Below are 27,479 nucleotides of genomic sequence, written 5' to 3'. Positions count from 1 at the left end.
TAATAACAAACATGGAGACGACAGAGGCAACACTAATGTGATACTAGTATTGCAGCGTTTTCACTGGTAAGGTTTAACAGCTTAGCTCCAGCAGGTAGAGAAAAGACAAAAGAGTGATGAGTTTCGTTTTCACCTCTGTACTCCCACTGGTATTCTCATTCTGGGTATGAATCCGCCAGCACCTGGAAAACGGATGGAATGTACGCAGAGGACGGACAGAATGCTACGTCTGTGTCTTTAACGTTACTTGCAGTCAACGCTCTTTTATCACCATCATTTATTTTGAAAAATCTTCACACTCCCCACACATTATTCCACCGCCGCATACCTGCTGCACTGAACTGTGAATATCAAACGGCCGTAAGTGGTATTGGTGCATTTTTATCGGATTACTTTTACGAGTACGAGTACACACACTGAGTATCAGAGCCGATGCCGATACTCGTATTAGTATCGGTGCATCCCTACACAAATCCGATTTTTTTCAAATCCGGTCCAGCCCACTTTCATATGTGGTATTAAATCCGATACGTATCCAGTATTTTGCAATGCGACTTCAGTCTGAACGGTCAGGTCGCATTTATCTGACCTTTATGTCAATGAAATGCGACAAACATCACAATTTTGCGTCCCAGGAGTGTTACTTGTGTAAACACAGTACGTGCCTGTGTGGTCACGTATTACATCAGGACCTCTTTTGTGCATGCAGGTCACTTCATGGTCGCATTCAATTCATACTCAAAACTAATAGAAGTCGCATTTAATGTGTAATATAAACAAGCACACAAAAAAATCGGATTTCACCAAAAAATCTGAATTGTGCATCAAGACCTGCTGTGTGAACATAGTCTAAGTCATCACGCTCCATTGACTTTGTATTGAGTATTGTATTGTATTAGATAGTTTATTTTGTCCTAAAACAAAATAAACTATCTAATTTTAGGAGAAAAAAAAAAGAGTTTATTTTGATGCCCATTAGCTACAAGGCTACAGCTATCAGGGATCTGACATGTGTTTAAAATAACTCAATACAGCACAAACTGAAAAAACATGCTATTGTGTAGTGGGATTTTTTTTTTATAACTAAGCCTCTATAAGCTGTTGAGACAGAAAACAACAAAAGCCTTTAAGTAGGGCGGGCCAAAAGATTGTATGACAATCATCATAAATTCATCACCTATGGGTATGACAGTCTTTTGAGGTAGTATCAGAATCCTCATATAAAATGTAGGTTTTCTCTGGTTTTTGGAGGCTTAGACTGTGTGATGCTTTGTATTGTTGTTTTCTGCCTAAATACTCATACCTGTACTTACAGCTGCAGTATTTCTATGAATTATCTGCACTATTGTGTCCTAATTTGTCCCACTGGGCTTTTCAAATGACTGAAAAAGCTTTTTACATTCTAACATAATTCTGAATCAGTAGTCTAAATCAGACGTTAAAATAATAAAGCTACGTCACATTTGACTACGATGGTTTTTCAGCAGCAAAAAAAACCCAATACGTTACACAAATGTTGCAGCATAAGGTGGAGTGAATCCAAACAGTAAGTGAGGACAGACGGCAAAGTGTCACTAAATGAACTGAAATAAACTCAGTGGATGAGTAATGCACTGAAGAAGGGCTGGACAGTATATCATATGGATTCATTGTAGCACAACCTGTTTATGTTGGATGTAGTATATGACTATATCACTGATGCAGAAATCTGACTCATTCATTTTTCACATTCATACATTTAACATTAAATACAGTATTTAATGTAATTGCATATAAAGATGGAGATCACAGTAAAAAGAAGTTAAAATCCTCCAGTCATGTACCTGCAAAGTTTTGCTATTACTGTAATGTCAGTGTTCTTGTGATGTTTGGTTATCTTTGGCTTTCAACTGAAAATTTAACCCACTTCAGAAAAAAATATCAAGATATTTCAGCTATTGCCAGTCAGCCTTCTTGCCCAGCCCTGCTTCAAGGGGACTGTGGATGCAGACAATAAGGTGTAAGAAAAGGTAAAAGACATGAGGCATCAGCAGAAAGAATCAAAATTCTGACTTGTTGTATGTCTACATTTGCAGCAAGCATTTTATCACAAAAGTCAAATACCTAAATCTTAGGTTTCACATTTCTGTATTGTGATAAAATCATATACAACATCCAATGTGGAACAAGTCAGGAGTCGATCATTACGTTTGTTTTACTGCTCAGCTCAGCCTTAGTTAGCTTAGTGTTTGGCTGAGCAGGAGGATAAATATGCACAAACTACAGGGGTTGGACAAAATAATGGAAACACCTTCACCTCAAGATGATAATGCCCCAATCCATACAGCTAGAATTGTTAAAGAATGGCATGAGGAACATTCTAATGAAGTTGAGCATCTCGTATGGCCGGCACAGTCCCCAGACCTCAACATTATTGAGCATTTATGGTCAGTTTTAGAGATTCAAGTAAGACGTCGATTTCCACCGCCATCGTCTCTAAAAGAGTTGGAGGGTATTCTAACTGAAGAATGGCTTAAAATTCCTTTGGAAACAATTCACAAGTTGTATGAATCAATACCTCGGAGAATTGAGGCTGTAATTGCCGCAAAAGGCGGACCTACACCATATTAAATTATATTTTGTTGATTTTTTAAGGTGTTTCCGTTATTTTGTCCAACCCCTGTATAAAGCTATACAGTAGTAGTGTTATATAGTTATAACAGTAACCATCACACGTAACTACAGTAACTTGCTAACACATGATTAGCATTAGCATTTCATATTAATATACTAGGCTATATACACTGACAAACTTTACTAATTTACATTTATTCTTTATTACCCCGCCCCTTGAAGGGGAGGCAAGGAGTATTGTTTTTGGTTCGGTTTGTTTGTTTGTTTCTTTGTTTGTTAACACTCTAGCAGCAAAACTATTGGTTGAATTCATACCAAGTTGGGTTTATAGATTGCCAGTGACCCAGAATATATGTGGTTAAATTTATGAATTTTTAAAATCTTTCTTTTTTCCCCATCAGATTGCCAGTGACCCAGAATAGATCTCATTACATTTTGGGAAAAGTAGGTCAAAGTTTAAATTTTTTTATGAATTTTTAAAATAAAAATTTCCCATTTACTTATAATGAACAAAATTTCAAATGTCTGTAGCAGCGAAAGTATTGGTTTAATTCATACCAGACTGGGTTTATAGATTGCCAGTGATGCAGAATAGATTCAGTTAAATTTTGGGAAAAGTAGGTCAAAGTTCCAATTTTTAATGAATTTTTACAATCTTTTTTTTCCCCATTTACTTATAATGGGCGAAATGTCATATGTCTGTAGCAGCAAAACTGTTGGTTGAATTCATACCAAATTTGGTTTATAGATTGCCAGTGACCCAGAATATATTTTGGTTACATTTTGGGATAAGTAGGTCCAAGTTCAAATTTTTCATGAATTTTTAAAATCTTTCTTTTTTTCCCATTTACTTATAAATAATCTATAAAAGCATCAATTTTGTTTCAATTTACTTCAAACTTGACATATATATAGAGGCAACTGATATGCTGATATCAGCACACGCATAGACATGATGACATCAGCTGGATTGATGCCAAAATAAACTACAATATGTGCAAGGGGCGGGGTTGTTGTGCCCGACACCCTCTTTTTCTTTTTTTTTTTCCACTTTCACAGTGATCTCTGAATTACAGTTTCATCTTCCTCAACTTTATTCCGTCATTTTAACATTAAGTTCTAATTCAGCTGTGCTCCTCCAGCTAAATTCAGCCGTCATTCACCAGCGTGAAAAGCATACTTTTTCAGCCAGTTCAGCTCTTCCTTCAACTATAAATTTCACTTGAACAATTATTCAACTTAAAGCCATTTCAGCTCCACCTTCAACTTTAATTTTTCACTTTGACATAGTTTTTTCTGCTTTGTATTTTTTCAGCTTATTCAGTTTCATTTTTCACTAAAAGCAATTTAAGTTAAATTCAACTATGCTTCAATAACAGTTCCAGTAAAGCTTCAGCTGTCATCAATCACACACAATCTCTTCAGAAATTCCCATTCATCCAGTTAGCTTAGCGTTTGGCTGAGGTGTTGTAAGAGCAGGAGAATGAATATGGACAAACCAGAAAGAATTCTCAGTAAACCCCCCCCATATCACACCATGTGCCTGTGCAACCACAAAGTTAATATGTAAATAATATTTTGTCTTTAATTCTATCTCTATATTTAACCTCCTGAGACTCAGGAAATGTTAGGAAAGTACAAGTTTTGGCTTTTTTAAATTGAATAATTTCTTATATTAGAAACATCATGATGCAACAGTTTTTTTCAGATGCTTTTTTTTTTTTTTTATGGAATGTCCTTTGCGGTGGACAGTTTTGTTTTTTGGGGTTTTTTTTTTTTGGGGGGGGGGGGGGGGGGGGGGTTGTATAAAGCTGTGAACTGGACAGAAAACCCATAGCTGGGTCTTAGGAGGTTAAATAAATATTAATGTAAATATCAAATTTCTAATTTTTCTGATTTAATTTTTCACTCGTTTGTGTTTTCTTCTACCGTTTTTTTTCTTAACACTTGCTCTTATCTTATCTTATCTTATCTTATCTTAATAGTACTATATACACCTATAAGTATCAAAGGTAACTACAGTTGCGTGTCAACACAAGATTAACATTAGCTATTCAACAGATAAGTGTTCCAATGATCATCGTCTTCCCTCAGAAAACACAAATTTTTCTTCCCTCATGTAGTGCACCTACCATGGAGAAACCTGCAAAAAAGATTTATGTACTGTACAGTCAATAACGTTATCCTTTCTCTTGCTTTATATGTGTATGTGTGCAGAGAGAGGCCGAGAGGGGTGATAAATCATTTTTACTCACCATCGAGGAATTAGATTTTTTTTCCAGTAACATTAAGCGCTATACCTTGTTCTCTGTGGTACACATACAGTAGACCAGTAAATTATCCTTTGAAATACTAAGTGCTATATTTTTAGGCGGCTGCAGGTATTTTTTTGGATTTCTAGACGATTGTTACGACCCCGGCGTGCATAGTTTTCGAAGTTCGATGTGTCGCACTCTGTCTCCGTGGTCAGCGAGTTCGTGTCCGTAGACGGCGCTTTAAGTTCCTGTTCAGGTGTCAGTGGCTGATCCTGTCCTCACCTTTAACACAGCATGGCAAATATAAACCAGAGAGCTGGACTTGTGGAGCACCAGTGTGCAACTCAGACAGAGAAGCGCCATAAAGTTTCACAGAAGTGGAGAAATAGCACGAGAGCAGTAACCTATGCCAAGTTGGGAAGATATATATATAAGTCTACCTCCATCTACTTAACACACAAATTAAACCAACTTGTCAGTGAACATTTAGAAATCATCGCTTGGGTCTCAGCGGGCTGCGCTGTTTGAACTGCAGTGTAGGTAGGCACTGTTTATCCTGGACCGAGACCTTGATTAAAATGAGGAATGGAGGAAAAAAAAGAAATGGCTCAGTCTCTCGGTGGTCAGCCACAGCCTCCTCATCGCACCCTCCACCAATGATCTGACTTTCCCCTTTTGCAATTTTATGTAATCACAACTCTAAGAGCTATTTTTAATGTCTGTTTAGGTTGTGCGCGCGCCATTCGATATTAAACATTTCCCCTTATTACTTAAAGGCCGACTTTATTTTCCCTCAAAGCTGTGACTCCAAAAACAGCTGTCCAGACACCACAAGAAAGGGCCTTAAGTCACTGGAAGATGTAGATACCACCGCTGGACTCCCAAAGAAAAATATCTACTTTTCATTAAGATTATACCATGATGTACCATAGCAAACAATTCACGTAGAACGTCAACATCCTCCTGGCGACTCTGCATCGTAGATTAAGTTTCTGCACTTCCATGGGTTTTCGGGTTGTGTTTAAATGAACCACCCTCTCGACGCCTGCTTCGTCCTACGCGGCTGCAGGTCACCGTCCCGCCTGAGCGCTGTTGCAAAGAGATATTTACGTTCACACCAGCGGCCAACAGAAGCTGATTGCGAGTGGTGTTTGTTTCCAATGAAAGCACGTTAATTCGGGCTCGGCCGCAGTGTAAACTACCTTGGCGTTTTACAGATGTCGCCTGTTAAAGTGAATCACTGTACCTGCCTGTTTGCCCGGCCCGGGCCGTTCTGATGCCTCGCCAGAGAGAGTACACAACACGAGCCAAAAGGGCTATTAATAAGCCCTTCCTTTTCTGATACTGTAATACTTACATGTGTGTAATGTCTGCTCTGAGCTAATTATGTCACTTCATTTTTAGCTTTCGCAGAGAGACAAATACAGACAACCTTCCAGCCTCAGTCTGAGTTAATTTTAACTCATCTTAGGTATCATTATACTCCAATATTTTTCCAGAAATACTCTGTTGCAAGAAATAATTTTCTAAGTCAACAGACGACTGGAGAGTTCATCTGCTGTGACAAAGCGAGGAAACAGTCTGCCGTATCCAGCAGCACTCCGTTACACAGACTGCGCTAATAGCATGTGTAATTTTAAGCATGTCCAACACATGATACCTCTATTATGTTTCTAAGAGAGCTTGTGATAACAAAGTGAGTCCATTTGAAAGTGTGTGGTCCTGAGTGGTAGGAGAGAGAAAGTGTCTGGCAGGGTGGGCCATCGACCACAGTCCTCAGGGCAGACCTTGGCCAGAGCTCAGAGTATCGCCAAGCTCTTCAGCTCCGCACACATACACAAGTATAGCGAGTATAAGTATACGGCCACCAGTGGAGAGCCAGTAATGAATGAAATATTATATTCCACATCATATTCCAGACTTTAACATTATTACCTACACATAAAAACATTTTTTTGTCTCAAGGAGGGCATATATTACAAAATTGTCTCTACAGCAAAATGAAGGACTTCCTAACTGGCAGCACATCTCTTGTCTTACGAGAAGTTGTAAAGAACTGAGCTCCTATAAGTTCACAGTATATGTCTAAGGAGAGAGAGAGAGCTGTAGCTTTACATATACATACATATATATATACTGTGGGATTAGACAGTATGCACAGTCCATACAAACACTTTCTAAAGGGAGTCAGTTCAAATAAATACCTACTAACTTGGCCAAATGTCCCTAAAGACATTGTTCTTTACAGACCAAAGTCCTTGAATTTGCTTGTTATCTGGAATAAATCTGGGGTTAGCTGGGTAAACTCTTCAGACTTGCTTATGGGTAAGAGCAGCAGTTGTGGTCAAGGTTTCGCTGGTGTAAAAAGTTTGTTGTGGTTTTCTTAAGGTGGATGAACTGTTGAACCGTGCCAAGGTTGAGCAAATAAAACAATGTTTGGCTAAGTCAAACTAAACTTTGTTACCGTATCTGACGAAAACATCATCCGCTCCTTATAGCTACAATGTTTGCAGTTCCTACAGAATTGAGGCGGAGATATCCGAGACTGAGATTTTCACCATCAAGGTTGTTTATCACATGTCATGCCACCCAAGTAGTTATGTTTCCTGCTATGAGTTGGGTTTGACGTTTATGCTTTATTTTTTCGTTCCATGTTTTAGATTCAATCACGATGTGCAAATTATATTCCCATCAAACCGTGCATAATTTACTGTGGCGCTGCAGAACTCACAGCGGTGCTGTACTCCGTCCTGCAGTTTAATGCTTTTGACAGCAAACTTCCAATAACCTGAAGAATGTTTATGCAACAGCCTACATATTACCCCTGAAAGACTGTAGATGCACGGTAAATGTAAATGTACAGGTTGGGCAACAATAGTTCTAACAATCCAGTACATATGCAGTGAAACAATCATAAAGGAACACCAGTGATAAAGTGCTGTGTAGAGGTAAACTGCACTGATGACACTATAGAGATGAATTCCCTGAATGATAATAGGCCCACTGTAGTTCCCGTTATCTTCAGAGTGTTTGCAAACTGCTAATAGCAACATTTCAACAGACCTTCCCTAAGGATTCTGTAACATGCAGCGCAACTCAAGAGGCATGTTCTTGTTTTAGACAGCAAATATTTACAAAGCATCTGGCCAAGGAAAACGTTTCACTGCACAAAAATAAGCGAAGTGGCAAAGACTTGTGGAAATGCTGCTGTGCCGTGGAATTTGGAGCAGAATTGTTTGTATTTTAGATTTTATTAACTCTCTCTCTCCATATATTTACAACATAGAAGTTTTTTTTTCTAACTCTGAAAGATGTAGTTTGACCTCCAACATACAGTATTATGCAAAAGTTTTAGGACACAGGTAGGTTTGTTGTTTCAGCAAGAGTATAATAATAATATATTATAATGTACATACACATTTCTCAGTCACTAAAAATAACAGATCTGCTATTTTGTGCGATCTTCCTTGACATGTCTTAAACTCTTCTGTGTACACATGAGTTTTACTGAACTGATCTGCTCATGTTTCACACCAGGTTTCCTTCAACATATGTTCTCATATTTCTTATTTTATGGACTACTTTTTGTCACGTGAACAGATATCACACTAAATACTGACTGTTTCATGTAGAGAAGCCATGTAGTTTTCAAAGCTGTGCACAATTTTCCCTTTTTTTTTCTTTTTAGATAAAGAGAGTAAGAAATAGATGCTCATAAACAACATAAACATAAAGAAAGAAACATAAAAGAAACATAAAAACAGCATAGCTAAGGGTGACTGAGACTTCTGCACAGGACTGTATCTGTAGATAACATCACAATTAATGCAACATGTAAGACATGAATTCAAGGATTTGTCTTACATTCTCCTACTTAACTATACATACAGAAGCATTAAAACGATACAATAATTTTGTGAATGCAGTAAAAACACTCACATACTGCCAATGCCAATAGTTCTGTCAAATGTGCTCCAGTTTTGAGTGATCCTCCTCAACAGAACTGAAAGTAAAATATTTGCTGGACCCCATAGAAATGAAAAAGTAAACTAAAATTTTAAACAGTTCTCTTTACCTCCCTGAAGTTGGACTGAAACTTACAACTCCAAACACAGAAGAAATAAAATCTGAATAAGGGCTGGATGACAAAATCACAACCACTTTATATGCTAAGCTTCAATAAAAGGCTAAATCGAATTAAACTGAAAGTCAATAACTTTCCGTAGCCTGTAAAAATCAGAAGAAGCGGGCCATTCGCAGTACCCTATCTCAGCGGCTCAACCATGTTTGCCCAGTGGCGAGTGCCATGATCACGGAGGTATTTCAATACATTTCCAACCTGACTGAACTCCCAGCTTCATTCCACACATTCCTCTTCTTCTGTACTAACACCGTGTCTATGTTTTTGATCTGTTGTAACAAACACCTGTGATCACTGTTCAAAGTCAGATTCACAAGGGTGTGTACTGTCTGTCTGTGGGTGGGAATCAGTGTGTGTGTGTGTGTGTGTGTGTGTGTGTGTGTGTGGGAATGCAATGATTCATCCATGATAGTCATGTATTGCCCGCTCACAATGTTTGGATGGTTACTTTCATACCAGTAAGCCTGTTATAAATAAAATAACTCAAGTATTCTAATTACTCTATGTAACTGATTAGTTATGATTACCTCTAGTTTACTTTTTAACATGTTTTACACCATAGGCTGACAGTATTTGGAGTGACGCGTTACAAAAGTAATGCATTACAGTAATTATTACTTTTTGCTGTAACGCAGTAGCGTAAAGCATTACTATTCACTTTTCAGTGTTATTTTACTCATACAAGTTTAATAGCGCTTGCATTACAACTCATGTTTCAACCATATTTAATTGCTCAAATAAAAAAAAAAACAGCAAGATTGTGAGACCTTAAAGGAGTGATATTTTGCTTTTTTTAGATGGAATTATGCATTTTCAAACATTTCCCTTTGGTCTACATAAACTGTAAATGCTATGCTTGGGTCTGAATTCTTCATTAATTCAACTCCACAGATCCATCTTCAACCCTATTTCTGAGTAATGACACCAGAAAGGTCGTTTTGAGCGCTGGCCCTTTAAATGTAAATGAGCCACTTCACACTCCACCCCCTCCAGTTTGTTGACTGTGCTGCTCTGTCCCGTTCAACCAACAACTGAACATTTTAGGTAATCGGCTCAAAGTTTGGACGTATTTTCAGTTTTTACTACAACCGCTGCTGCTGATAAACAATTGTCATATTTGAAGAAATGTCTGTCAGAAGTCTTGACCTTATATGGGCAAATGTTGTGACATAACTAGTTATAGACGTAACAAATTAAGCAAGAATTAAAACGGGTCGTAGAAATTACCTAGTCTTTTGCCAAAATGAATATGGAGATAGCTTTGCAGCATCTGGAGGGTTCAAATTCAAACTTTATGAACTATTAGGGTCCAAAAACACAAATAAATGCACCAAAGACTAATAAAAGTGGCTTTAACAAAATATAACTCCTTTAATGAATCAAAAATGCAGTAGGAATGTTCTATTTCTTGTTGGTGTTCAGCCAATGGGTGAAGATTGCAGAAGTCAGTACACTGGCCACATTGACGTATGCTCATTACTAACTCTAACCCTGATTTACAGAAGCTAGTTAGCATCATCCCTGTGATCAGAATAGAATAGAATGCCTTTATTGTCATTATATATATGTACAACAAAATTAAAAGAGCAACAATGACAGATAAGCTAACATTTCTACGACTAGTTAGACTTCTTTATCAATTATCGATTTATCTACTGGCGTCCTCGGTGCCCCCGTTTGAACATGTAAAATGTTGAAAAAAATGCAAGCGTTCCTGCTGGGGTTCAGGTTGGGTTCTACTGCGCACGCTATTTATGACAGGAGTCTGTTTGTAACTCAAAAGTAATACAGGAGTCATTATAATTCTGAGACAGTAATATTGTAAGGTAAGGAATTACTTTTAAATAACAGTAACGAGTAATCTGTAATGTGTTACAGTTTGGAAGCAATTTGCACAACACTGTAGGTCGATGAGAGGCAGTGCAAATTCAATCAATCAAAATAACTCCCAAAATTTGAGCGCATGCAGCCAAATGACTTGGAGCCTGTCTAGACGTAGAGACAGCTCCCTGTAAACCATCCAACCCTTCATGGCGTCGCGTTAAAAAGTGTCCTAAGGTCCAGAAATCTGCCAGAAGAAGGCAGAAGCGCACACTGAAAGCATGCAAAGTAACAGAAGTGACGTTATTCTCAACATAACTTTTTTACCGACAGCAATAAATTAGGATGTAACTCCTTTTGTGATCACCAGCACTTTTCAACACATTGTTCCCATTATCGTACATATATGCTGTAGTGTTATTACATAATGCAGTTACATGTAACACTGCCTGCACCACACTACAAGCTGGCATTGCCATTCTTGCAAAGTGCCAGGGTTAGTGTGTATTTGCGTGTGTGCAAGCTTTAGCAAGACTGTGAGACGGCATCGCTGACAGAAGGAAGACAGGTGGCTGTGATTTACCGTCTCTTACAGGAATCGCCCCCGTCTGTCGCTTCTATGAGAGCCAATTAAAGAATAGTGCAGACTTGCTCGTACATTTATTACAATAGCGGCGCAAATGCTGGTTGTGACACATGAAGAAACTCTTCAGGACAAGTCTTTTTCTAAATAAGCAAACATTCAGCTTTGACTTTCTCTCCGTTTTCTCACTCCCAATTCTCTTTGCTACTCTATGGCACATGCATCCACAGACAAACACACACACCGGCTCACTCAGACACACACACACATATACATACACACCCAGCCTCACACCGCCAGCCAGCCAGCCATTCGCTCCTCACTCACACCCTCAAATCTTACCAAGCTCAGCTCTCCCTGCTCAGAGGCAGACAGGAGCAGCACGGCAGCCTGTTAAAGGAGTTGAAGGAAGGAGCAGCACAGTCAGAGAGAAGAAGAAAGAGGGAGGGGGATGAAAGACTGAAGGGAGGCAAAGCACAGAGCACTGTTCCCCATATGCTGAGGAGGCATGGGCGGTTGAACAAGCTGCCCCCACTGAAGCCCCTTGACTCATGGGAGCGTCAGACCCCGATCCCCCAGAGAGGCTGGAAACGCTGCCGAACCACGCGTAAGAGAGAAGGAGGGAGCCAGAGAGGAGAAAAAAACAAAAAAAAGAGTTAGATAGAGGAGCAAGGAGAGAGGGAAGAAAGCCACAACAGTAGGCTGTCCCACTCGACTGCTGTGCCGTGATGACGTAAGAGGGCATGTGACCCAGGCTCTCCAGTGACGGCACATGGAGGGCAGGAAAGAGACGAGTTTTAAAGCTGGTGCCTTTTGGGTTGTGTGAGGGCTCTACTCGCCTCCCAAACAACCACAGAACCACAGACGTGCGGCTCGGGGTTGGTGTTTGAGGGCGACCTGGAGTGTAAATGGTTAATCGTCGCGGGCCAGCACCAGTCACAAGGACGGCGCTAAGCGAGTAAGTACGTTCCAACCACACTCGCCAAGCAAGCAAGTCCGACACCATCTGATCTATCCGCAAAGGCGATATTTGCCTCTGCAATTTTTTTTTTCTCTATAAAACCAGACCTGGTTGTTACTTGTGGTCATCCAAATAGTTGATATGTAAAAGCATGTCTTGTGGATGGCTTTTCCATTTTTTCCCCCCCTTTTTTTGACTTTTTTGTGACATGCTGCGTGCTCTTGGTTTAGGACGTGTCAAGGGTCACGGAAACCACAGAGGAACAAAAGTGGGGCTTGCTGCAACCAGAGGCAGCTATGGCATCTAACAGCCTTTTCAGCACAGTGACACCATGTCAACAGAACTTCTTTTGGGGTGAGTACTGCCTTCACTGATTCGCTGTTGTGTCTGGAGTCAGGGATGGGGGCTCAGGTCACAGGGGACGACTTTGGTCAGGTGTTGAGGTTTGGATCCAGGCGTTACGGAGACCGGGTCAATGGAAAGGACTGTGATTTCTTGACTTGAAGGATTGGGGGTTTGGGTCGAGATGGAGCGGAAGGGGATCAGCTAAGGTCATTGAGGATCCTGCTATCAAGGTCCAAGCTTTTGTGGTGGAAGAAAGACCCAACCATCATCAAGGCATTTGCGGTGCGCAGATACAACAAGGAAAAAAAAAAAAAAAAGCTTCTCCGCATTTAGAGATTCCAGTATTTACTCTACGTGATGTTTATAAATATTTCTGAAAGAGAGAGATGACATGTTTGTGCAACATACCCTTAGATTTACAAAGCAGTGCCTTTTGCGGAACCAAAAACAAAAGCACGGGTGATATTTTTGACAAACGTAAACAGACGCTGCACAAGAGAGTTTACAGTTGAGCATTGGAACAAGATGTGGGGTTACTGGATGGTTTGGCCCCGGGAGTGTGTGTGTTGGGTGTCTCATTGGTGTGTAGGGAAGCAGTATTGATCAGTTTGCCAAGAAAGGTCCTTAATCGCTTCCTGAAATTGTTCAGTCGCGCTGCTGTCAGTAATTAATCAGTGTAGATTTCTGCCGTCTCCTGGGACAATTTAATCAACAGACATTAACCCACACTCAAGTCAGTCACTGTCAGCTTCCATATTATTATGCATTCATAACTTAAGATGTGGAATAATTAATTTCAACTCATAACACTTTATTAGGATTCTCTGTTTCTCTATAAATCATTTAAATGAGAAACTGTGATTTGTTTAAATAATAAACTAAGTAAAACCTTCAGCTGTGCATGAGAAACATATTTTCTTCCCATGAAAATATTTATATTTCCAAAGCGCTGGACAAATCAGTTTATTTTTTTTATATTTATCCATTATTTACAAGCACACTCTGATATTTAAGAGTCCTGACCTGCATCTGTGATAAATAGACCCCAGAGCTGCGAACAGTAGCCGTGTCAACTTTATGATTTCCAATTACCTGTGAAGGCCAGCTTGCACGCTCCAAATCTGCGGCCTCTGTTTTGGGTTTGGTGTATTCTATTGTGACAGCTTCTCTACACAATCTAATTTAATCAGCAAAATAAATGATAGTTTGGGTTTACCAGATGAATTTTCCAACTTTCATTCCTCTGTGACACTACTTTAATAGATTCCCTCCTCTCTCCGGTCCTTAGCCTCCGCTTCTTCTGTCCAAATCAAATGTTTCAAAGATGTTTTTTAAGACGTCGGCAGGGGGAACGCCGTCGTGGTCAGACACAGCTGTTTGGCCTGAGCTCGGGCTCCACAGAAGCAGGGTGGCTCTAATAAGTTCTGAAAGCCAAGAGAGAGTGAGCGTCTTCTACCAATCACCACCACCTATTACCATGTTAACCCCTGACCCCTCGGTGTGTCTCTGGGGTCGGAGAGGAGCAGCGCTGCAGGAAATTAAAAGCATGCTGCGGTACAGGCAGAGACAGAGAGAGAGAGAGAGAGAGAGGTAGACAGACAGGAGCAGATGTGTACAGATGTTCAGGTGAAGTGGGCAGAGGTGGGAGACGATCACGGATCAATACAGTATAAGGGATTGATATTGTGCTGCGGCTCATTGATGTGCATGTTTATGAACATCTGGACTGTAAATCTGTCAGTACAACCGCAAAAAGTCCCCTTGACAGCACACAGAGAGAGACCACCAGCACTTTCTGTTGTTTTTATAGTATAAACCGAAATATAGAAATGAAATATACTGTATCAGAATTGGCAAAAACATTTGTTTATGTAGGCGGAACAAAAACAGGCACAGAATTTGAGTTGACACGGTTTTTATATTGAGTAAAGTAGGTACAATTTCATATAAAACTCAAGACAGTGATTCTGACAGTTACGTATTTCTGCTAAATTTATTTTCAGTGGTCTACATTTGCTTAAATAAATTCCCCTTCAGCCAGTTTCTTTTTAATTAAATCCATTTGGTGTACAGAAGTAGTACAACTCAGCTCTAGTCTTACATTTAGTTTTTACTTTTTTTTTTTTTTCACATCCTCCTGCTGCTCTTGTGTTTCTCCTGGATCATTTTGTCCAGTGTCAGCCAGTTTGCAGGGAACACAAGTCACAAAATATTGTTTAGTTAGTTTGGAAACCACATTACTCCATCCTGTCTGTACATTTGTGTTTAAGGACATTTTTAATTTAAGACTAAGCGTGCGTTCCCAGCGATAAATTGCAGCGACTTAAGGGAACGGGCAAATATTCCAATTGGAAAAAAAAAAAAAGAAGGGGGGTGCTCATTAAAATTTGTCTTGGCATTTACATCAAGCAATTTTCATTTAATTGCTTGAAATACATTTTTTATAACTCCTCAAACTGGCAGATGAGGAGGGCAGAATAATTTTCAACATGTGTGGCACCCACTCAACCACCATGCCTCTCTGGGGAACATTTAAGGGCCTATTTTCTCTATTACAAACTTAATTACATATAGACAATTAAGTCATGGGAGCAATTATCGTTTAGTAGAGTTGTGTAGTCACAGTTACCAAAAAAAAAAAAAAAAAAAAAATGCTTACACAGACAGACCCGAATCAACACGATCAAAAGAAAAGTGGGACGATGTGGGTAAATATCAGAAGACTCAGAACGGAAAACTTTCCCCAAAGAAAATCTCCGATAATTTGCAGGGAAACCGTATATGTATTTGAGAAAGGCAGCTTCTGTTGCATAAGTGTTGCTTTAGATCTAACCACAGGCCTGCTTCTTGGAGACATCTTAAAAGTGAACCAGACATCCTCTCCCTCCTCCCCCTGGCCGTGGAGACGTGAAGCCCACTCATCAATAGGTAATTTGAAAGAGCCAGGGGGAAAAATCTGAGCGCTTCACTGGCTGCTACTGTGCAGCGAAGACGCTTCCCTTAAGTCCAAGCTCAAAGGAACTCTATTTAGCGATGCTTAATTGTACCTCTGAGGCAAACATGTTATTTAATCCCAGCAGGGTCATATTGATGGAGTAAAATGGTGCGTGTGTGTTTGTGAACTGCGCCGCCTATTAGGACTTATTAGGACTGGAGGTTCACATTAGTCTACATAATTCCTGAGGGTAATCAAGGAGGGTGCTGTGTGTTAATGTGATCAGTGTTTAATCAAAAATAGATTAATTGGACTGTATTTTCACTCAGATGTACTAACAGTGAAAGGTAGGTTTGCTGTGGCCTTAAATAGGCTGTAGGCAGTAATTAGGGTCTAAATGTGTGTGTCATGGGAACACTATAACCTGTGATTCTAATGCCTTGTGGAGAAAGTGTGCTTTTCTTCTCTTTGCAAAAACATATCCCACTGTTAAATACACGGTTAGAAAATAGAAAATGTTTATTTCATAGGAAGAAAATCATCATAGTTTTTAATTAAAAAAAACAAAACGCAGGAAAACCCCTAATGTTGGGGCGTTTTTTTTGTTTTTGTTTTTTTTTTCCCCTGTTTGACCAACTTTGTTGTCATGTCCAGTTAAGTAAACTTACTCTTTACAAACTGCTGATGTGTGTACAATACCATCCAAATAAAGCAATGACAAGTCATTGAAACAAGCGAGAAAAAGGAGTCTCGCCACAGCATGAGATTACATTCACCCCTGTAATGCGGAGACTGCAACAACAAACGGAGAGAACAGTGTAAATACTCTGAAGGCACTGTGTATTATCCCTTGTTTTATCCCTATATTCAGTAGCTCTGGGGCTAATTACGCTATTATGATAAGGCAACCTGCCAACTGACTGCACTTACTGGAGTTTGTGACAATTCAAGTAGGTAATAAAAGGAGTGACAGTGCTTATTTGTGCATCACTAATGTCTCTGCTTATTAATCAAGTTGAGCTTTGTCATAAATCATTGCAAATGTTTAATATCTTTGCCGTGTTGACTTAAGAAACATGCCAAATTGGTGTGTATTTTTTGGAGAGCTCTCCAAACTACCACATGCTGCACATAGCTATGATTTTTGAAGACACCATAATTACCAGGTAGCTTTGTGCCATTGCGTTAACCAGTGAAGCTTTTAATGCTGTGCTGTGCTATTTTCACACTTAACAAGATCCTGCAGCCCTTCATCCATTTCAATTGCATCATGCTGGGCGAATTACCGTTATCCGATATAAGCCCTCCGAGAGGAAGTAACTACCTAACACTCTGAAAACTGGTCTATCTTGGAACTGGTTCACCCTAATGAAACAGAACGCCGGTATTATAACCCAGAATCTTATACCTCTTTCTTTCTGCTCTCTCTGTTTCATGCTGTCTTTTTTTTTCTCTTCAAGTGAACCATTCAGTTCAGTTATTTAAGTCAGGGCATGGCTTTAAGCAGAGATGATACAGCAAACCACAGGAAACCTGAACAGCATTGTTTAGCCTTGCCTCGCTTTTTCTGCGAAGCGGCCGAGGTGGCTTCGCCTCCACGCTCTGTGTTTCCACAAGGAGGAAATATGGAGTGTCGAGCCTACTGGATGTTTGGTTTCAGCCTGTAACGACGTGAGTGAGAAGTCGCCACAGCACCTACACAAGGCCTTACCTGTTCTACCCCACGCCAGAGAAAAGGGCAGGTTTTTCCTCTTGTTAGTTTAATCTTAAAGGAATGCGGTATCCCCTCTGACTCAGGCCGAACTCCCAAATATATAAACCTACTTACCAGCAGGTCATGAAAAGAGCAGTGCAGGTTGGATGTGTTAGCTGTGTTTTTTCGAGCCATTCTGATTATTTATGTCAAGTAACGCATAATGTGTCCACACCCACAGGGGGAGGCTTTAACACAATATTGGAGGAGGTGAACTGAGATGAGCATAGGAGTATTAAAGAGTTCTGACTTTGATCAATAGCGTGGCGGCGGATCAGTGGGGCTGTCTGACAGGATAAGTACACCGTGTTACAACGTGTCTTCAGACGCTGGTTTTAACACTCACTTTCTCACAAGTCATAATCATTATTCACTCAGCATGCATATAAAGAACAGTTATAGAGAGAGTTTGGAGTTTTAAATGAGAGTTTGGTATGTAGCAGCATCGAACAACAGTGATAGTGAACGCTGAAACACAGAATGTGAGAAATAATGCACTTATATGTATTTAAGCCAACATTTTAACTACATTCAATCCACATTCATATAGTGATTCATTCATTAAACTACTTTTTTTTTGCCATTAACTGCCATATTTTGGGTCAAGAAAGAAAACAAATGTCTTTTAATTTCTGCTCTGTCATTAACATCTGTGTAGTACATGTGCATAAGAGCAGGTGTTGTTCACACAGACACATTATCAGGGAGGCTGAGGAAGGATCACCATGGTCCTGTTTAACCGAGGACATGACACTGACCCATCCACTGAGCAAATGCACCCTTTTACCTGTGAGCTGCAACACACTGATCAAACTGTTCATTCTGTCTAAAAGGCTGCAGGATAGAGACTGACGCTGGAATTGTTGAAGTTGTTTAAGTCAGATGTTACCAGACTCATAAGTAAGATAACAAGGTCCTTTTGAAAGTTTTTTGTAGTTTAACTGTATTTAAGTTGAGGTTTGGAGATAATTTTTCATCCACACCTGAATAATACTTAGAATCAGGGAAAATGTGCACCATTTGCAAGCTGCTGTCCTTTTTCAAATATACTTTTTATCATGTTGCACCGCATATACATGGTCAGTTTGATCATTTTTGTCATCAAGTACTTTAAACTAGGAACTGTCTGATGTTTTTATTTTTCTATTTTCAGAGCACATACTGACATAGATTATTAATAATGAAGGACACCAATAACTGATATGTGGAGCCAATATGCCCTTGCAGTAACAGTGGTGTTGACTTTTACTCCAACACAGTACTTTGTTAAAGTGCATTTAAGCTGATTATCAAATCAAACAAAGAAAGTATGACAGTATTTATAGTGAGTTTTCACATTCATATTTGGATGGCTTATTAGTGCTGGTTAATAAATCAATATGCTTTCCTTGTATCAAGTTATGACTGACATGTAATCAATCAGATAGTGTTGTGAGTGGACATTACTTAAGACTTTGGAGATCAATTCATGTATTTTATCTGATTTTAAAAAAGATAGTTGTAAAAATGTGAGTATCAGGTCCGATTGGAACTGTATTTTCCAAGTAGTTTTATTTAACCACACCACATTTTTTCCTAAGGTAGTTTTTCCTGTAGTTCAGCTTCTTCCGGTGTGTAGTTGATAGGCTGTAAAACTACACCAACTTACAAAGTAGTTTCACGGACACAGGCTCTGAAGAGCGTGTACTGTACATGTACAGTACTGGGGGTGTGAACACACCAAAGGTGTCTGTGACAGGAAGATCTGTCTGTTTGATTAATGCTCTCACTCAAAGTGGCACCTGGAACCAATCCCCCTCCTCCTCCTCCTTCTGACGCCCCCGTCCCATGTGCACCGTGTGTGTGTATGTGTGTGTACATTCCATACACTGCGCCTTTAGACGGGGCTGAGGGTGGGTGTGAGGAGACAGGAGGCACAGATGGGACGGGGGGGACTCCACACAGAAGAAAAGAAAGGTGTGTGTGTACAGGAGGGAACAATAGGTGGACGTGCAGTGGAGGGTATGGGGTGTCATTAATAACACACAGGCCCCATCTCCTAATTTGCTCAAATTACCTGCCCACACATCGGGCCCCCTGCCAAAGCTGAGGTGTGAACACAACAGATCAAATACACCTGAAAATCAGAGTGCCCACCCACCCGGCAACGCCCACGCAAGCCTTTTATTTATGGTGGTCTGCAGACTATAAGGGCCTGTGTTTGATTGTGGAAAAGAAGGGGTCGAATGATTACGCTTTCATGTGAGAACGAGGGATAAAACCTGCCAAAATTAGAGAGTGAGATAGAAAGAGTAAAAGGCAGAAAAAGAGTAAGTGAGACAGAGGAAGAGATATGATACAAAGGGACGGATCGGTTTGCGCTCATGATGAGGCATCCACTGAGAGCAACACAAGACTGACTCTTTCAAACCACCTCCCATCTGGCACTGCGGGGGTGGCCGCTTACCATCATCCCCTCCGCTTCTCCCTTCTTCCCTTTCCTTCATCCGTCTCCTTCCCCCCTTATGTCCTCCCTCCCTCCCTCTCTCCATCCTTCCCCTCCCACCCACACGTTCAGGAAAAGGCTGGCAACACAACGCGATTGGGGCGGCGATGCTTTGGTCACCGCAATAATCAGAACAGAGTCACCAGCACAACACCACCTGTGGCACACAACACACACACACACACACTTGGAAACACACTGAAATGCGTGCACAGACAGTGAAATTAAATATCCCCCAGAGACACAAAGGGACCAGGAGAGTGTGTGTAGGTGTGTGTACGGAGATGCTAGGCTTTGAACTTTGAGTAGAGTGTAGCTGATATTGACAAGTCTCTGGAGAGAAAAGGGAAGCTAGAAATACTAGCTCTCATTTGTAAAAGTGGCCTCCAGAGAGAGGGAGAGAGACACTATTTAGCAAACAAGCAGCAGGATTAACAACTAAAGACAGATTACTTGAGGTTACATGATAACACTTTAAGTTTGTATGCATTTATTTATGTGTTTTGTGTGTTAAATTTACCATATTTCCAATCTGAACATGATACGGACCATGTTACACAGTTGGAATAATTTACTTTTTAGGCAAATTCTTCTTTTTATTCCTATTTATGCACATCAGTAATCACTTTTACAATGCAATGAGTCCCAGTTACACTTTATCTATCAAGAATAAATCACATTGTCACAGTCATTTCATGAGAAGAGGTACATTTGTTTTATTCCAACTCTCAGGGCAACAGTGTACATACTGTAGGTCAGGGGTGTCAAACTCATTTCAGTTCAGGGGCCACATACAGCCTAATATGATCTAAAGTGGGCCGGACCAGTAAAATGATATAAATAATAGGATTAGAACTAATAAATAATGTCAACTCCAAAGTTTTCTCAATGTTTTTGAGTGAAAAAAGTAAAATTCCATTATGAAAATGTTTACACCTACGAACCCTTCTTTAACATAACATGAACAAATATGAACAACCTGAAAATTCGTAAGAAAAAAAGTGTGATGTTTACAAAATTACACATTAAGTTGATCATTTATACATGTGCATCACAACTTAAAGATTTAGTAACAGGCAGAGTATTGTTCAAATTCCACATACTTAAGACATTTCAGATTGTTCATATTTGTTCAGGTTATTTATATTTTTTGTGAAAGTATAGTCTGTAAATGTACCTTTAATTTTCTTATTTTACTTTTTTTTACACTAAAAAAGAGAGGAAAATTTTTTGCAGTTTTCATTATTTATAGGTTATTATGGTAGTATTTTACTAGTCTGATCCACTTTAGATCAAATTGACCTAAAATGATTTCAACATCCTTGATTATGAATATCTTCAGTGTAATTTTTGTATTACACAAATTCTTCCTAGGGGCCAGATTGGACCCTTTGGCGGGCCAGTTTTGGCCCCCGGGCCGCATGTTTGACACCTGTGCTGTAGGTCAAGCTAATAATAGAAAAACTAGGCTGAAAATTAAGTGAAATCAGGATTTTCTTGTGTCTCATCTTATTGTCTTATTAAGTCACTACAGTGCAGTTCATTTTATAATGCACAAACTCATTTATAAATACAGTAAAGAGAATAAAAAATTATTAGATTATAATACACGGTTTGATTCTGTTTAATAAGATGCTAAATAACAGCGTCAAAATAAAGTGTTACTAGTTCGGTTTGTCTTTCTTAGAACTTTGTTGCAAATTTCTAGCAGACTTCTTCTCTGAAACAAAAAAAAGTTTCATTTCTGCTTGTACAGCATTGTTAGAAATCAGCAAAACCCCGCCGTTATATTCAGTTCATTTCAAAGCTTCCCTCCTGTGAGGCAGAACTTAGCTGTGTTTTTTTTTTTTTTTTTCCGTGCTGAACACTTATTCAATCCAATCATATTCCTCCAACAAGCAGCTCCATGTGATCAAAGTGTGTATACATACACAGTGTGTGATGCTCACTGGAGCAGGTTTTCAGTTGAATCCTGTCACTCACAGAGACAGCTGCCCTCTTACAGTCGTCTGTAGTTCATTTTGTTGTCGCTTTTAAAAGTTTTCCGTCAACTGTTGCGCTGTTCAGTCTATTTTTTGTCTTTTCCCCAAAGGAAATAGGTCTCTCTCTTTTCTCTCTTTCTCTTTTTTTGGACGGAGACCAATAACAGGCCTTTTCCACTTCACTTCTCCTGATGCTGAATGAGCAAAGGAGGATCCCAGAGGAGCAGGAATATTTTATTAGAGTGATATTTTCAAAGTTCCTCTCCTCCTCTGGCTTTCTTCCTCTCTCTCTCTCTCTCTCTCTCTCTCTCTCTCTCTCTCTCTCTCTCTCTCGTGATGGAATTTTAGGATGCTGCAACAATTCTGTTTGTGTGTGTGTGTGTGTGGGTGTGTGTGAAAGAAAACAGCTCACACAGAGCAAAGACAATTCAAAGTTACAGCTAAATGACAGGCTGGGAGCTCCGGTCTTTTGAATTGCATTGTTTTCTTTTTATTCCTGCTTGGGAGGAGATTGGCGGGAAAAAAAAAAGCCCAATTGGGACAGAAAGAGAGCAGTTTAGTCTCTGGAGAATTACTCTCGGCACAAACAAAAATAGCAGATCATTTTTTGCTGACAAACAACTTTTTAACGCAAGGGTGTTTTTCTATTTTTTGGGGCGAGTAAAGCTCTTTTTGTTTTCTTATTTATAACATTTCAAAGAGGAAAGAGCTGTATGTTGTAGTCTCGATTTAGTGTAGCTTAAAGATGTATGCGGTAAAATAGTCAGAGGAGTTCAGATTAATTAGGAAGGGTTGGGTTTTTTTTGCCCTAAAGGAGAAAATAACATCCACTCTGTGATTGTAAGAAGATCTGAAACTACAATAAGAACCTCAGACAAATGCACCTTTATGTATTTTTATTTTTGCATGAATGGTACATTATGCACACAATTACACACACACACACACAGCGAGACAGATACACACGCCCTTCCTGCAGGACCTTGCAGATGCAGCAGAAACAGTAGAGTTGGTCTCTCTGGTAAACAAACAGTGAGAGGCTGCTGGGAGTCTTCACTGGGCCTCCAAATTATAGTCTGGTTAACCAAAGTCTCTGAGCCAGCCCCTTTACTGCTACGCATACACACAGAATACACACACATATGCTGTACGTACACACCCCACATCACATGCATATGCACACATATGCACATGACCCGCGTACACATGCACATGCACATTAAAGGCACTATGGAGGCACACACTTAAAAAGCACATATACAATCAGGTTCTAATGGGACTTTGTCTGCTCTGCAGTTAAGCCCAGAGTTGGAGATTTTATAGACATAAGAGAGACTGAGAGGGAAGCACACCCCAAGGGCCCATCATAAATATTACCCAATCATCAGGCTCACAGTGTGAGGCGATTACTGATGAAAAAGAATCCCTCTCAATGTAAACACGGGTTTAATGTTTACGGCTTTAAACCCTCTATACCTGTTTTATGATTTTAAGGGTTTCTTTACTGGCAGATGCTGAGCCTGAAACATTCAGTGAGCAGCCTCTTACCTCGGAGTAGCTGTGTGATAATAGTACTTTGTGGTTTCTAAGATGTTTTCCATTTATTTGGTGGTGCTGTATTTTTTTAACATAGTTCACTGAAGGGAGGGTGAACTTTTTTAATTGTCTGTAAATGAGTTCTGCAACTACTGGGGACACTTTTCAGTCTCCAGAGGATGCAAGAACATATCACAGTGATCTATGACGCCATTAAATCCAGTTAAAACATTTAAGATGATCAGTTCTCAGGAAATTATTCGCCATAAATCTCATGCTCCCAGAGTGACAGCGTATTCCAAGCGAACAATTTAATTGTCAGCCAGAGACCACATCCCAACAACCCTGCTGCCAGAGAGGGATTTCTTATGTATGTGACGTTCAAATTCTCAGCTTTGCTATAATGCAACACCACAGACTGTATTTGAAGGACAGCGTTTCACAATGTAATTGATGTTCCTCGTGGGACTCAGCAGCCGATGAGTCTCCCTGCTCAGGACTCGATTTAGGCGCTATAAATTTGGCGTCATCTGAATCGCAGCGAGGGGCAGAGCAGACACGACATGAAAAGGCCCTGTCCTGGAATAACCGGGAAGTTCTGAATGTTTGTGGAAAAAAACAGGGTCAGAGGTCACAAAATCAAACAATAGTCATTTATCTTCTGTGAAATCATGTTTTCCCCAAACTCTTAAGATGTTTTCTTCCATTCAAACCCGCTTCTCGAAATATGACTGGGTTTGATTTTGTTCAAGGACATCACGGAAAGCTGTTAAAAGTAAACTCTAACTCATCCCCCCATCTTTGCTGTTTCACCCCCACCTTGTTGTGAGTCATTTCTGACCAGTAGCCGAACGGGCTCAGTGTAATTACAGGCTACATGATTTTTCAGCATGGGCCCGTATGAGTAAGCTGCATCTGCCATAACATTCTCAACTTCATTTGCACACTTCGTTTTTTTTTTTTTCGGTGGGCACCTAAAGGGGACGTGAAGCATCGGATGTTGCCGTACATGTAAAGCTATCGTCTTAGGCCTCTCACAGTCGAGCTCGCCAGGGTCATTTTGACGGTTAAACGGTTTGGAATTCAGTGCAGTTTGTATGGCTCCAGGTTGTAGGGTTCAAACTCAGTGTTTTGGAGCGGCTCCACCGTGAATGAGCTGGACCGGGATCAGGAAGCGATCAGGAAAAAGAAAAAGAGAGTGAGATCCAAACCCTCGGAAGCGGAGTGCTGTTGCTAGATGCACGCCCAGTGCTGTGGCCGCTCGTGGAGCCTACCCAGCACCGTTTCATTTCCTGTTTATCTGATTGGCTGTTGTCTCCATGCTGGACATACTGACAATTTTGATGTTGATTACCCCCCAGAAACGGTTGCTGCAGTGCAGTTTTTGACGTAGGTTCACTTATTATCATTTTAGGACCGTTAACAAAAGCCTTCACCACCCATGCTGTGAACATAGCCAACTTAAACACACAGTATATTTAATGCATTTAAATGTTCCAAGACAAAAAATGTATAGTACATTTCCAGGCGTGGGTTTACAGCGTCTATGGCTAAATGTTTATGTCTGTGTGCAATTGAGCATCCATGACAGACTTTTTCCCCCCATCTATGCTATTGCCCCTTACATCGATTTGGCCCAGTGCACCTGGACATTCCTCCACCATGTCTCCACACAAATACACACATACATCCTTGTCTCCTTCCTTTCGCTCCCTGTCTCCCGCCGCTGTCCATCTCAGCCTTCCTCCTTCCTCACCTTCCTCCAGTCTGGAGCTGGAAACAGGAGCAGTGGAAACGGGCGAGTGATAGCCGATAGCCCCCCTGTGAGTGCTAGTCTGGGCCGCTGCCTGTTTGCCTCTCGCCCATAGTCACTCTATCTATCTCGCATGTGCCTCCTTACCTCACATAAATCATCCTCGATCTACTACACGGACAGGGAGAACAGAGAGAAATCTCCCCCTATAAATCTGGTATTAGTTTTACCTCGCATAATGAACACAGAGCTAAACGGTCCTGGATACATGAGAACAGCATGTCTTGCAGATGTACTATAAATATTTTGATACTAGCCGGCTAGTTTGCAGAGGGGAAGTAGACCAGTGAAATACACAGAGGAAGGGAAAAGTGTAAAGTGGAATGTTGGCCTAGCCCAAGTGTCTGTATTGTCTTTAGCACCTACAGAGGGTCCTGATCCAAGAAAAACGCTCTTTACAGGGTTCCTGTTCCCAGCCGCGGTGCGGTACCACTCCTGGATACGCTGCGTTTCCTTCAAGCCAGTCCCTCAAACTGGTCTCCGAGGAGGGGGCGCATTGTTTGATTAATAGCCCGATCAGACCTGATTGAGTGATAGATGTTTGAAGGGAAAACCAGCATGCCTTAGGGATACTCTGAGACAAAGTCTGGGAAAAGGCGGCTCCAGGGAGGGTTTGATTGGTGAAACGGCTGAATTAAAGTGAAGGACTAATAATAGCATAGCTAATGACACAAAGGCTGCATAGTGTACACCAGCCAAATAAGTCTGATGACTGTAGGCTATGGATATTTTGTTGCAGTTACATACTATAACATACACACACACTCTGAAAATATACCACACACCCATAGAAAAGTGGAAAAACTGAAATCCCCCTCTTTAGCGTGTTTCTGGCCTCGGCCCCGGGCACTGTCACCTTACCCCATCAAAGAGCCACATACCCGCACATAGAAAACACAGTTTTACACACATGCAGCCCTGTGACAGCAGGTGGTGTGTGACACGTCAACATCTGAAGGCTCCCTGGCAAGCAGAGAAAGGCTCTCAGCTCTTTGCCCCACTCGCTCTGATCTATCATTGGGACTCTTTAATGGCAGCCTTCGTCACATATTACTGCTTTATTTTCTCCTCTCCATCTCCCAGCCCACAGAAGTTCCTTTTTTGTTCCTATTTTTAAGTACAAGTGATCTCAATTAGGGACCTCCATGAAGGCAGTAGGCGGCAGACAGTCAGAGCAATAAGAGCAGAGAGGAAATTGTCTTTGTACCCCCCTACCCCCACCACCACCCTCCTGCCACAAGCAGGGAGCAGCCGCCCCCTCCGTGTCTCCATCTCTTTCCATTCTGTTCTGTGCCATTTCAAGAACACACTGAAATTTCATACAAACTGTTTTCTACATCCCACTGATGAATAAATACATCAAATCGTGTAGGCACCGCTGCTCCGGCCATCTAGATTTCCAATACAAAACTTGAATCACGCTGCATGAAAATGGTTGCTCAGAGACGTGCATACACACCGCAAAACGTGCCGTCCTTGTCCTAACAGTTCACGGTGATGTCACAGGCTCAGTGACAAACAGTCATTAAGGGCTTAACTATGATCTGGGATCAGTGCGTGGATGTGAGGCGGTGAGGCTGTGTTGATGAGGTCACGAGGAGTAAGGTTTCTGCCCATCGTCATCCTCCTCCTCCTCAGTTCAACGCTGCTGGCGAGTTGGTTCATTAATAGACGTGCCTGGCTGGATCTGAACCGGCAGGCTAGTTTTTGCGGCTTGACGTCTGCTCTTCTGGTCGGTTCGGTTGATTGGCTAGTGGACTGGATCTTTTGGACGCTTTGCTGCCTAGCCTGGTGGGCTCGCTGATTGGTTAGCTGGCAAGCGAGTTGCCTGGTGGCCTGCCAAACATGGAAACATCCCGTTAGAGCTGAAAGCCTGGGCCTCGTCACAACCCTCTTCTAGAAAGCTATAATTAAGTGTCTTGAAAAATGTACCACTGTGAAATGGAGCCTTAATCCTGAGTTCTAAGTGGCTGTACTTTTCCTCTTGAATGATGAGAGTATGCTAGAGGTAAAGAAGGAGAGAGGAGTGTGTTTTTATTTTAAAGTTGATTCTAAATGCTTGTGTTTGTGTGTGAACTCAGTACATGTGTGGACTGTTAATGGACTTTGTAGTAGAAGTGGGAAGTACCTAATACTACTTTGACTCTCTTATCTTTCTACATTTTAACACAGATATTGAATTGAATTAAATTGAATTGAGAATCTTTAATGTCCCCGAAGGGCAATTTGATTTGCAACAGAAGTGTACATATCTCA

The 27,479-nt window shown here is 40.7% G+C and overlaps 1 protein-coding gene and 1 long non-coding RNA gene across 2 annotated transcripts in view; one reads left to right on the top strand and one right to left on the bottom strand.

Annotated features, from left to right (window-relative positions):
- Positions 1-11,916, bottom strand: part of LOC115415422 (uncharacterized) — a 50,562-nt gene extending 38,646 nt beyond the window's left edge. The window contains exon 1 of the long non-coding RNA XR_003934801.1: positions 11,756-11,916. This is a non-coding gene — a long non-coding RNA (uncharacterized LOC115415422). The remainder of the gene's footprint in view (positions 1-11,755) is intronic.
- runx2b (RUNX family transcription factor 2b) overlaps positions 1-27,479 on the top strand; it is a 95,199-nt gene that overhangs the window by 31,832 nt on the left and 35,888 nt on the right. The window contains 1 exon segment of the mRNA XM_030128991.1: positions 12,605-12,728. Coding sequence (XP_029984851.1) covers positions 12,671-12,728 — 58 coding nt within the window. The 5' untranslated portion in view covers positions 12,605-12,670.

Source organism: Sphaeramia orbicularis, chromosome 24, assembly GCF_902148855.1.
Source record: "Sphaeramia orbicularis chromosome 24, fSphaOr1.1, whole genome shotgun sequence".
NCBI classification, from domain to species: domain Eukaryota; kingdom Metazoa; phylum Chordata; class Actinopteri; order Kurtiformes; family Apogonidae; genus Sphaeramia; species Sphaeramia orbicularis.
Note: the sequence above shows the minus strand (reverse complement) of the source record. Positions and strands in the feature narration are given on the sequence as shown.